Source organism: Lonchura striata, chromosome 1 (assembly GCF_050655825.1).
Source record: "Lonchura striata isolate lonStrDom1 chromosome 1, ASM5065582v1, whole genome shotgun sequence".
Lineage (NCBI taxonomy): Eukaryota > Metazoa > Chordata > Aves > Passeriformes > Estrildidae > Lonchura > Lonchura striata.
Genome location: NC_140703.1, coordinates 41,163,875 through 41,176,265, shown reverse-complemented (window position 1 = coordinate 41,176,265; position 12,391 = coordinate 41,163,875). Strand labels below are relative to the sequence as shown.

General features: G+C 46.3%; 1 protein-coding gene across 3 annotated transcripts in view; it reads right to left on the bottom strand.

Annotated features, from left to right (window-relative positions):
• The window catches only part of AMOTL1 (angiomotin like 1), a 75,302-nt gene extending 63,379 nt beyond the window's left edge, over window positions 1-11,923 (bottom strand). The window contains exons 1-3 of one of the 3 annotated variants that reach the window (XM_085575192.1): window positions 11,426-11,923; window positions 4,031-4,166; window positions 1,449-1,499 (exon numbers count right to left, since the gene is read on the bottom strand). In XM_085575192.1, the coding sequence (XP_085431318.1) occupies window positions 1,449-1,499; window positions 4,031-4,115 (136 nt within the window). In that variant the 5' untranslated portion in view covers window positions 4,116-4,166; window positions 11,426-11,923. The remainder of the gene's footprint in view (window positions 1-1,448; window positions 1,500-4,030; window positions 4,167-11,425) is intronic. The other 2 variants (XM_085575197.1, XM_085575228.1) reach the window with 2 other exon arrangements.
• Window positions 11,924-12,391: the final 468 nt, after the last annotated feature.

Sequence of the window (12,391 nt, the reverse complement as noted above, 5' to 3'; positions counted from 1 at the left end):
AGGGTCACCTATAGCCCATTTCCCAGATCCATGTCTAGAGAGTTTTTGAGTATCTCCAAGTATGGAGAATTTTTTGCCCTGAAAATGAAGAGGAGGGTGCCTTTTCCTTGTGAGGAAGGGCCAGTGCTTGGTCATGTCAAGGTGATGCACATTGCAGCGTGCCAGAGCAGTCCCACCACGCTGCCAAAGAGCAGGGCAGGGTGCCTGTTCCTGAGACTGGCATATCTCCCAGCACATCTTATTTCACAGCATGTATCTTTCCAGCATGTTCTTCTCAGGAGAGGCTGGGAGCTGGTCAGTTCTGGGCTCCTCAGTATGAGAGAGACGTGGAGCTCCTGGAGCAGGTACAGCGAAGGGCTACAAAGAGGATTAAGGGAGTGGAGCATCTCCCTTACAAGGATTGGCTGAGGGCCTGCTCAGCCTCGTGAAGAGATGACCGAGGTGAACTTATAAATGTCTGTGAGTATCTGAAGGGAGGGTGTCAAGAGGATGGAGCCAGGCTCTTCTCAGTGGAGCCATCAATAGGACAAGCTGCAACAGGCTGAAACTGATGCACAGGAAGTTCCACTTGAATATGAGGAAAAGTTTCTTTACTGTGTGGGTGACCAAGCACTGGAACAGACTGCCCAGATAGACTGGGGGTTCTCCATCACAGGAGATATTTTGGGACTATCTGGATGCAACTCTGTGCAATTGATGGCACTTGAGCAGGGAGGTTGGACCAGATGATCCCACTGTGGTCCCTTCCAGCCTTACCCATTTTGTCATTCTGTGATTTTCCCCTTTCCATGCACATCAGACCTCCAGTCTTGGCTGGGTGGCCAGAAGCCTTCCTTCAGAAGCTTCCCACCATACCTCACCATACCTTATCTAGAACACCTCTAACTCATCCTGAGAATCACACCTCTTTTGACCTTGGCCCTGGGATTAAGGGGAGATCACTGCTAGATGAGGTTTTCCCATGGATTCAGCCTCTGAAGCCTTCAGCTTCCATTGCCCATTTGAGGTTGTTTTCTCTCCAAGTGTCTTACTCTTCTCTCTTGCTTTATACATCTCTACTGCCTCCCAGGTGAAGAAAAACCCCTCATCATTTTGCAAGGTGGCAGAAAGTCACAGAAATTCCAGTACCAACTGCTGGCTAAGCCACAAACCCCCAGCCAAGAAATAACAGCATCTTATAGTGCTCTGCACCAGAAAGGTAACAGCTTTTCACCCATGGGAAAAAGCCCTGCATCAATTTAACACAGAAAACTATCAAACACATCTAGTGTCAAGCTATTCCAGCCCTCTGATGGATGGCATTCAAAAACAGCAAAGAAAGGAAGCACTGGTGCTGATAAATTTAAAAGCATTTAGCAGCTGCCCTGTTGAAGTCATCTCCTAATTACTCAAAATTAAAAAAAAAAAAAAAAATCAGGCAGAGGAAAATGTATTGTGCATGGACTTACCCAGCTGATCCAGAGCAAAGAGGGCTGGGGCACCTTCGGAGAGCTCATTGTCTGAGGGAAGAAGAACAAATGCTAGGGAAGTCAGCTGGAGAGGTAGATGAGGACAGATGGGGTGACAACGCTGTTTTAATCACACTGCAGATAAGCCCCTGCTCAGCTTGCTTCCAGTTCATCCTCACAGCTTTCATGTGCCTGTTGCGGGTGTTCTTTTATCTCAGATGTTATTGAAAAACCTCAGAACCAGCTCAAAACAGAGACTTGTCAGGATGAACCCTGAAGAACAGAAGCCCCACTTCTCCATCTGTACCCTCCCTGGGATCCCTGGTAGTGTTCCCCTCTTTGTCCATACCAGAGCTCTGCCTCCCTTTCTTCAATTTACCCAGTGCTCAGGGCATGGCCAGGAGCACCCTGCCTGCAGCAAAGCTTTCCTGTATGCTACAGTCTCCTCCAACAACAGCAGCTGGGGAAGGTTTAACCAGCAGGAGCAAGAAAACTGACCAAACCTATGAGTTATCTGGTAGCAGCACTGCAGTAACTCAGTGCCTGTGACAGGTGAGACCACAGGCTCTGGAAATCCCTGAGCTGCTGGCATCTCTCACCAAAAACTTGTAGGGGTTCATTTTGCATCCCATAAATGAGCCCACCCAATAGTTTCTGCTCCCAGCTGCAGAGCACAACACACACAGATCCCTCACTACCACTAAGATCCACAACTACACAGGAACATGTGACCAAGCATTGAATTCCCTTTGTGCCTTGTAGCTCATGGGGATTTGGCTATTTTCAAACATTTCCTGCAATTTCAAAAATGCTGCTAAATTAAAAAACCCAATGAAAATTAAAAAAAAAAATTAAATTGCAGAGGGTGAGGGGTTTTGTGGTGTTGTTTTGTTTTTTTTCCTTTATAATTCATGGAATTGTTTTCAATTAATGGGCTTGAATTTAAAAACTTTTGGACTGCAGCCTGTGGATCCCCTGTACTCCTAGGGGTTCCAGGAGGATAGTTGAGAAGGAAAGGCACATGATACCCTACAGCAATCCCATACCTGTGCCCTTTCTAACAGATCTTGCCCTGTTATAAAATGCTCTTAGACCCAACGGTTAGAAAAAGTTGTGAGCCACAAATTTAGGATAGCAATGGGCTGCATAAAAAACCAAAAGCCAATGTATATCCACATTCAGTTGTTCAACTGATTTGGATTTCTATGAACTCCTGATGGCAGTGACTCTGCCGTCCTCTGCTTTACAGACACAAGCATGGTGGAATCCTGACGTCTACAGGCATTTAACCAATACAGTTATAAACAATAACACAGACCATGCACATAACAAAGATTTTTTTAAAACCAATAGAAGCAGAGATTGTTCTAATGGGGGAAAAAACTGGACTGCAGTCCAGCAAGCTTCCCAGTGCTGTTCCCCTGGAGCCTCCCTGGGCTGGGTACCTGCAGAAGCAACCGAAGTTCTATCATAAGGATGTTGCCCAGTGGTGCTTTGCTGGGGACATTGAACCCAGGGCTCAAAAGCATAAATCTACTTATGGGTTCAAAAGCATAAAGCTACTTATGTAATTCAGCTCTCACAGAAAAGGAGGCAATGTCACATCTTGGTTTGTCCCTTTCCCTTCCCCCAGCATCTGGGCTATCAGCGGGAAGCCAAGGGAAACAGATGGAGATAAGCAAGCGCTTTACCAAAGCAAAGTGTTTCCGTTCCCAAGGTGCTGCCATCTGGAAGGCTGTGGGTTTATTTTGGTTTTAGTCTGGGGCACAGCACATCCCAGACAGAGAAGGAACTACACCCAGGGAGAGACAGCTTCTGCTGGCCCAGGGGACAAGGACCTCTAGTAAAAAATATGACCTGGGGCTAAGCAAGGAGCACTTGTGGCTGTTCCTGCCAAATGACTAAAAAGCAAGTAAGAGCAGCTGAGTGGAAATTAGGTAGAGATGAATTGATAGAGGATATAGGACTGCTGGCTACTCCTCATTGCATCTCCACCAAGCACTTTCCTGAAACAGGGAATTTCTAGAGACCAATGAACTCCAGCCTTGAGATGAGACATCTTGTGTCTGGTTAAGGTGGGCTGAAGCCTTGAACAGCCCTTGCACAGGGAGGCCCAGTATGGGCAGCCCCCTTTTCATTGCCAAGACAGCATGTATCCCTGCAGCCAACCTAAATTGTTCCACACAAATATGATTGAGAGAATATTTTATCAATTCTCCCATCACTCCTTCCCAACCCTCGTAATCTGCAGAGTCCTACTTGTGGTGAGTCAGGGTGGTTATATCTAGCACAACTGAACACTAACTCCCCAAAAGATGGGTGTTGGGGGCTTTTTTATTTTCCATCTCTTTTTTTTTTAAAGCCCACTCCAAAGCAGGAAAACAAGCCTCAGACCAAGTGGCTGTGTCAGTGTGACAGTTTGGATCTGACCTTTCTCACCTTCATACCAAGTACTGCCTGGCTCTGGACATAGCCCAGCAAAACCCCTGGGACCACTGCAAGCACAGTGAATGGCAGCAACCCATTGGGAAGGCTCTCAGCACTTTCACTGGGTGGATTAAGAGCCAGCAATCATATCCTACCTCCTTTCACATTGGAAAAGGGGTGGATCCCAGCATGAGACAACCAGGTTGTTTCATCCAGCTTCCAGTTTTCACCAGGGTCCATCTCTGATCCGCAGCATCAAAGATCTGCTTGCAATGCCTCCTGCTGCTCTCTCTGGGGAATAACCAAAAGATACTCTGAACATCTGTCATGTTGCTAGACCATAGCCAGCTGCTGAGAAGCTCACCTCAGCAGAGGGAAATCTTGTCAATATTTCAGGAAAAAAATAAAATAATTTTTAGAATTTGAGGAAAAACCCACATGGCTCACAGGAACTTATGACTCTACTCAAGGACCAAGAAGCTGCCAACTCTACTCAACTTATCACATCAACAAGCTTCCCCACTGCATCAAAAGGCCACCAAGACTTGGACCTCTTAAATTTCTGTTATCAGTCTGACCTACACTTAGAAATTCCTAATCCATCATGATACTTGCAGGGATGGTGTTTTACTTCTGAGTGGGATGATGTTTCACAAGGACATCCATCAAGGGTGTGTGTCTTGGCTTTACAGGCCCAGTCATCAGGTCCTGGCAAGTGAGAGGAGTGGGCAGGCTTGCTGGCCCTTGTTCCCACATCCCAGCTCTTCCATGGACAGAAGTTGCAGGCTGGAAGTTACAGTCAGATATACATTCCAAGGCAATGCTACCACTGGTCACTTGTCTCTCACAGCTGCCCCAGCCGCAGAGCGGTGGCTGTGGGCCACCAGGGAAGGGATTATTGAGCAGTTAACAGGAGAGCCCTCCACCCTAAAAGGTTATTTTCTGGTATAGACACTAGACTATATTCCTGACTATCAGTCATTCATTGCAACCCACAGGTTTGTTGCACCTGGGAATCCTCATGGAGACATTTTCCTTCCCTTGACTCCTTGGACCTGTGCATCTGGGTAATCCCAGATGTGAGCAAGGACTCTGAGAGTAACTCATGGAGAGCAGTCTTTTAGAGGACTTGAGGTTTTCATGGATGAAAAGCTGGACATCAGCCAATGGTGTGTGCTTACAGCCCAGAAAGTCAAGCTCATCCTGGGCTGGATGCAAAGCAGCGTGGGCAGCAGGGCCAGGGAGGGATTCTGCCCCTCTGCTCTGCTCTGGTGAGACCCCACCTGCAGGGCTGTGTCCAGCTCTGGGGTCCTCAGCAAGAGAAGGACATGGACCTATTGGAACAAGTCAAAAGGAGGGCCCTGAAGATAATCAGACAACTGGAGCATCTCTCCTGTGAAGACAGGCTGAGAAAGCTGGGATTGCTCAGACTGAAGAAGAGAAGGCTCCAAGAAGACAATATAACACCTTCCAGTACCTAAAGGTGGCTTATAAAAAGGTTTACATTATATATCAGGAAGAAATTCTTTATTGTGAGGGTGGTGAGGCACTGGAACAGGTTGCCCAGCTGGAAAGTCTTCAAGACCAGACTGGATGGGGCTTTGAGCAACCTGGTCTAGTGGGTAGTGCCCACAGCAGGGCTGTTGGAACTAGATGATCGTTAAGGTTCCTTTGAAACCAAGCAATTCTGTGATTCTGTGTTCTATGATCCCTGGTGTTGTAGCACATACAAGCATTTAATGCATCCCTAGGCCTTCAGGATTACATGGATTTGGAAGGGAACAGAGTCATTGCAGTATCAGCATGCTTTAATTTATTAAAGAAGCATACACAGTGCTGTGATGCAACAAGCTTTTGCTTCTGTTGGAAGATGCTGAAAAGGAGGTGACGATGATTTTCCCTAGCACTGTCTGAAGCAAACCCAGACCCCAAATGGCAGCAATAGAGCTGATTTCATAGAAAGATGAGTCCCATGAAACCCACCACACTGGCAGCTGGTCATCACTACTCAGCTTCTGATTTTCTTTGTCTTTATTTGTAGGAATTTTTTGTAACTTAATGCTGTCACAATCCTAATTCAGCACACTCCTGGGATAAACAGGCAGATAGCAATGGAGGGACACCATCACACCAGCACCATCTCCTAAGGAAATGAGGCCAAGAAAGAGATGGATGCCATCCTGCCTCCACAGGGAAGCAAAGCATGGCTGAGCAATCCCACTGCACTTGTCAAGCACTGGTACCTCTCAGCTACCATCTACTGACGGGGGCTGCAGGAAGGGGCAGCAGCCCCACACTGAGGTAATTGGCTCCCAGGAGCTCCCAGCATGGCACAGCCCAAGCCAGGTCTCACCAGCATGAACTGGGAATGCGCTGGTGCTTCCTTGACTGGCCAGACCTGCAAGAAGTCATTTCATACATTCTCTTGCTTAACACTTTAATTGAGTAGAATTAAACACTTGTCTGTATATGTTTGGTGAGCAGCAAGCAGGACAGGTCACTGCACGCACAGGCAGAGCTGGGCTGGAGCTTTTTGATGTAGCAAATTCACCTGAATTGCAATTAAGAGGTACTGAGACTTCAGGAAAATTTGGGTGGACTAAGTAATTAGTGTAAGGTGAAAGAGAAGAAAAAGAATCCTGAGAAGAGCAGCAAGGCTCCATTTTGACATTTTAAAAACTGATTTTTTTTTTCCTTTTTTTCAAGTGCTGGTTTTGGCTTGAAAGTGACCTGGTTTGCTTTTTCTTTTCTTTTTCCTTATTTTTTAAAGTCATGAAAAGCAGTAAATAATCTCAAACCAGAATGTTTCATGATACGCTTATGAAAAGAAATCAAAGAAGAAAAGAAACATTCTCCTTTAGGGGGTGATCCAAACCAAAAAGTATTTTCAATTTTTCCCTTCAGCCACTGAAATCAAAAACCTATTATTTGTACAGCTACACTACTGAAAGACATCTCTTCAATCTGTACTTCTGGCAATTTCATCTTTCTACCTGCCAAGACAGAGGTTTGTCTTCAAGTTCAGTAAAAGTATAAGAGAGAAAGAACAAAAGGGCAATTTATCAATGTAGCATAGAAGAAAAAAATGGCTTTTCCACATTTACTTGTTTCTCTGAAAGAAGGAACCTCAGCTCTTTGCCTGCTGCCCCACTCTGCTCGAAATCATATAGATATGAAATCTTATAGACACGAGTCCTGAGCTCTCGTCACACAGAAGATTAATTGCAGATGTGAAACCTTCTGACTTCACTGACATGTAAGGCCTAACCAATATTAGACAAAGCAAAGGTCAGAATTTATTTGGATCAATAACAGCAGCAGTGGCAAACACCCAGAAGATCATAAACCTCAGTCTTTGTTGTAGCTTTGGGGCATCCATCTCTTCCCTTCACAGCAGAACCTGATGCCAGCAGAGGCTGCTGAGGTCAGGTGCTCAGCGCCAGCATCAGAGATCAGAGATGGGTTTGTGGTCTCTGTCTCACCACAGAGCACTCATTGCACCCACCATATGCTGTGGCTGCTCCACAGGATGGGATGGGAGGGAGAGGAATGGGTGGAAACACAGGACAAGGCCCACTAGCTGCATTTATATTCATGCAATAGACCTCTTGCTAAAATGCAGAGCTGGAGAAGGAGGCATCGCTGCTCAGGCTGGTGTCTCACTAGGGCTGGAATGACAGCTCTGGTGTCATTGAGTCTTCAAGCTCCAGCTGCTTGAAGGGCTCAGCCTTGCTACAGTCAAAAATTGACACCCATTAACTCCACCTTTCAAGAAGACAAATCAAATGTGAGGTTTTCCAAAGGACCTGTGCTCAGGTTCTGTGTGCAGTCTTCACTGAGGGCAAGGGGTGCTCATTTTACACACCTATAGCTTCCACCATTCCTCTGAGGGAAAACAAGATGAGAAAAGGCCCACATTCTTCCTATATCCTTTCTTCCAATATTAAAAAAATATCAGGGGCTAAATACATGAAGATACCTTTCACTCTGCAGCTTTTACCTCAAAAACAACAATGTAGATCACAAGCACTGTCGATTTTCAAGCTAACGTGCAAATTTTGTCCAAACTACAGGAAAAAATAGCATATTGGAATGACCATTTCACCAATGTTTTACAATCCCTCTAATCTGTCAGGAGTGGCTGCTGGAGCACAAGCCTCAGTTAAGCTCCTCTTCTGGAGCATTTCCAGCTCAAGACAATCTGCTACACAGCCTATCAGAGCACTCAGCAACTGCACAGGGTTATGTTTTTTTAGTACCCTAAACTGTAGAATTCACGTGGCCAGAACAGCAGGAAAATAAAAGTTAATGATCTGAGATTAACCCAGACAGACTATGGATTAAAGCATCAAACCCTAAATGCTGCAGCATGCAGGGGCTTGATCTGGTGGACAAGTATAGGCTGGAAGTGTTTGCCCAAACACTGCCCTCAAAACTGGCTCCATCCATGTGGCTCAGGTGCTGCTGAATGGAGATGCAGATGCTGTACAAAGGATCTCACATTTCTCTGAACTATCGTGTCTCCTTGCATATGGTTCAGCTTTAGAGCTCTAACTGCATCCACCTACTTGACTGGGAGTAATATTCAGTGGCACTTCCAGAATACACAAACTCAGATACTTCTCCATGTAGAGCAAACAAGGGCACAGTGTCATGAGATACTCAATTCAATCTGATCCAGCTAGATCATCACCAGGGATGGTGACCACCTGAGGCTGGTGATCACATAGACCTCATGATTCTCGCACACCACCTTGCTTGTCTGAGCCCCCAGAAGAGCACACTGGAGCCCTTTGAGCCCTTTGCATTTAATGATTTCTCGATGAGGCACCTTTCCAACACCTTGTAACACCTAAGGAGAGTTTACGTGTGATCCCTTCTGAGTAGCATCTGTCCTGGGGGAGCCAGGCAGTGTGGGGTGCACACAACTGGTTCCTGGGATCAGAGCAGCCCCAAGCCACACCATCCCATTGCTTGGTGGCCAGGCCAGGGCTGGTGACTGCAGAGCCACCACCAGCTTGCAGCAGCCTGGTGTGAGAGTGAGCATGGGTGGGGACTGCGGCCACAGAAAGGCTGCACAGCAGCTGAGGTGGTCACAAGTCATAGGGGGTCTGGTAGATGGGGCAGCAGGGAGCACAGCAAGGAGAGCAGGGTGCAGTATCAGTGTGGAGAGGTAGGCTGGGACAAGGGAGAAAAATCTGTTTCTGTTCATGTTGTAAACCCTGCAGGGGTGGCTGGGCATTGCTAGTGTGTTCTCCAGCAAGAGAGGGCACCGATCCAAACACATGCTTCCAGGCAACTTTTGGGCTTTGGGATTGATATTCACCACACCAAAGGGATGATATGGGCAGCCAAGGCAGAACTGAGGCTGAGACAAGAAGCAGGGACTGAAGAAAAGAGCTTGGTCCAGCTGGAGGAAGAGAGCTTGGCCAAGCTGTGGGAGAAGGTCTCAGGCATCAGCCTTGCAGCAATCACACATGGGAATAAATGCTGTGGGACAGATCCCTCTACCTGTGATGTTTCCCAGCACACTGCAATACTACAGGGATAGCCTTCTTTTCATCAGGCATGTGCTGGGAGCCTCCCTACCCATGCTTACCCAAGGGGCCTTATGGTGCCTGCACAATAAGCCAGACCATTCCCAATCCCAAAGAGTCCAGAGAAGTTAAAGTATCCCCTGGCCAGAGTAAAAACTGAGTAAGTTTTGGTGACTTTTGTATCAAAAAGGCCATGTAGTCAGAATGCAAGGGCAGTGCCAAGAGGAAGTCTCGTCACTTGGGCAAGCAGCAGCTGCTCTTGGGCAGGTATCACTGCTCTACGAAGGCACCTGCCTTCCTGCAGCTGTTCATCTGCCCAAAGGCAATGTGAGTGGGAATGGGAAGGTCTGACTGAGCCTTTCAGAGCTGAGCAGGGCAGGATCAGGACTCTGAGAGGGACATTACAAATTCATTCAACCTGGAGCAGCATGGGCACAGTGAAAGGCACAAGGTGATAAACTACTTCCCCTGCACCCCAGAGCTCAGCCTGACGGCTGCCTTTAATCACCCACAGCTGTTCTTTACTGCCTTGGTTGTGCTCTCCTTTAATTAGCCCAAAAGGTGACTAATGAGCTATTTGTTAATATCATCAATCAAAAAGCTCTTTTTTAGCTGGTCTGAAAGAGGGGTTTTTTTTAAAGCGTTGTGTTTCAGCCAACTGGCACGGTGCATGATCACAAGCTAATTACATGATCTCATGGCAGTTATCTCAAACTAATACATCATTAATCTGATCTTAGGACAGCTAAAGGAGAAGCCCAGAGCCAAGAAGCATTTGAACGCTCCACAGTTTTCAAGACAGGAGCCCTTTTTATAAAGGCTGCAGGTTTACACACAGCAGGCACATGTCAGGGCAAGCTGCAAGTTGTATTGCTCCCCTCACCCTGACAAACAAAAACATTCACAAGCCAGGAAACGCACTATCTCCTCCAAAGGGAACCTTCCCTGAAACACAGCCACCATTCCCCTGACTCAGTGGATGCAAGGATGACCAGAGAGGGAAGGGGCTCAGGGTCATGATCCCAGTATTGCTCAGGAACCCTAAGACATTTTTGATAAGCTTTCTGTAGGACCTTTTGGAGGACCTGTCCCAGTCTGGTCTCAGGGGACAAGTGGGTAGTTTTAGGTCATCTGCACTAATGGGGCTGGGCACTAGAAGTGATTGTTATAGCTAAAATACCCTGGAAGCTAATTGGCTGTGAAGATAACTGGCACTAGAAGCTCCTATCTATCCTATACATCCCTTTCGATGTAAAGGTAGTAGGTGAACGAATAAATAAATTCCTATTTACATGTCACAACTTCATTTAAATAGATCACCTCTAACTGGGGACAACTGTCTACACAGATACCAAACAAAATCTTGAAAACTTTTGATAATTATAACCTTCATTTCAGCCAAACTCTTAATCTGACTCTTGAGCACGAGTACCCCCCAAAATGGTCCCAAAGGAGCTGCTCACAAACCTATTCCAGCCATCTCACAGGCATGGCAGGATATCAGGATCCACTTTGCGGTGTTCTAGAACCACTGCTCTGATGACACAGTGCAGAAGATGCTGGGTGCACATATCAATACAGATTTGGTGTGAGTTTAAGAACTGTAAGGTCCTCCAAGTCACCATGTGGAATAAAATTTCTCTTTCTTACTTCTCTGGTTTTGTTCTAAAGTCAGAAAATTGAATTGCAACTCCTTGAAGCAAAGCTTGTGTCTCTCTTTGTGTCTGTTGCAGAGCTGTTTGTATTAAACCAGCAGCACCAAAGGCCACGACACCTCAGCTCTGCCAGTTATCTTCACAGGCAATTAGCTGCTAGGATATTTTAGCCATAACAATCACTTATCTACTTAAGAGATGATAATTTCTCTGTGCTGTTTCCCTGACCTCTCAGAAAACATACTACTGGCTTTTTTTTTTTTTTTTTTTTTGTAGTCATAGGAGAAAATGCTCTTGTTCCAGCCTCAGTACAGACAACATCTGAAAAAAATAGTAACGTAGAAATGGTAAATCTTACCTGAAAAAACACTCGTGATTTCTCTGGCGACAAAAGGCGTCCGTGACTTCGTGCTGCAAGACCAAAGATTTCCTGGGAAATGTTTGTCCCCTGTTGGGTAAGAGCTCCACAAAAACTATGTAGCCATTGCCTGGACTTGCTTTAGTTTGGGTAGGTAAGTCAGGGGAATTCAGCTGCTCTTTTGTGTTCAAAGAGCTTCAAAATGCTCTACACCACCTCCCGCTTTATGGTTCCCACAAGTATGCCAGGTATGTGTCTGTCTTCCTGAGTCACATAATTATCTGTGGGAAAGTAACCCGTGGAAATGCAGCAGAGGAGAAAAAACCCCAACTGGCTGTCTAAATCCCTCGACAGTCAGAAGTAACCCTGCAAGGAGATCTTCTCAAACAGAGGCTTTGCTGATTCCCACGTCCAAAATGCCAAAGCTAGCAGAGATGCTGTGCTGTGTGCTTCCCACCTTCCTCAGCAGTTTGCAGCACCACATGTGGGAAGTGCCAAGGAGAAGGAGCAGCCCAGTCTCAAAAGCAACCACAGCACTGTAAGAGACAATCTGAAGCTCATTGGCTTACACAGGTTATGGGATGGCCTCCAGCCAGGAGGAAATGTAGGGTGAAATAGTCCCTGATGACTGCTGCTAATGAAGGCTGAGTCATCAGTGACATGGAATGTAAAAATGGTGTGATGCAGCAGTGTCTGGGCTAGTTACATCTTGATAAGGATGGTGGATGTCTTCCTGGGTTTTCCCTTGAGTCAGAAGCACCTGGGGAAAGTGATACCAGGAAAGGGATATCTGCCATGATCAAATGGCAGATTCCTCTTCTGCGACCTCAGGCAGTCTCAGAAGAGGAATAAATAACATGAGAGAATGTTACCTTGTAAGTTAACTTTCCAGAGAAACCACGTGTACCCAGATGGGAGGAGATATGGGTGACAATGAAAAGTAAAGAGTGAAGGAAGCCTTGAATA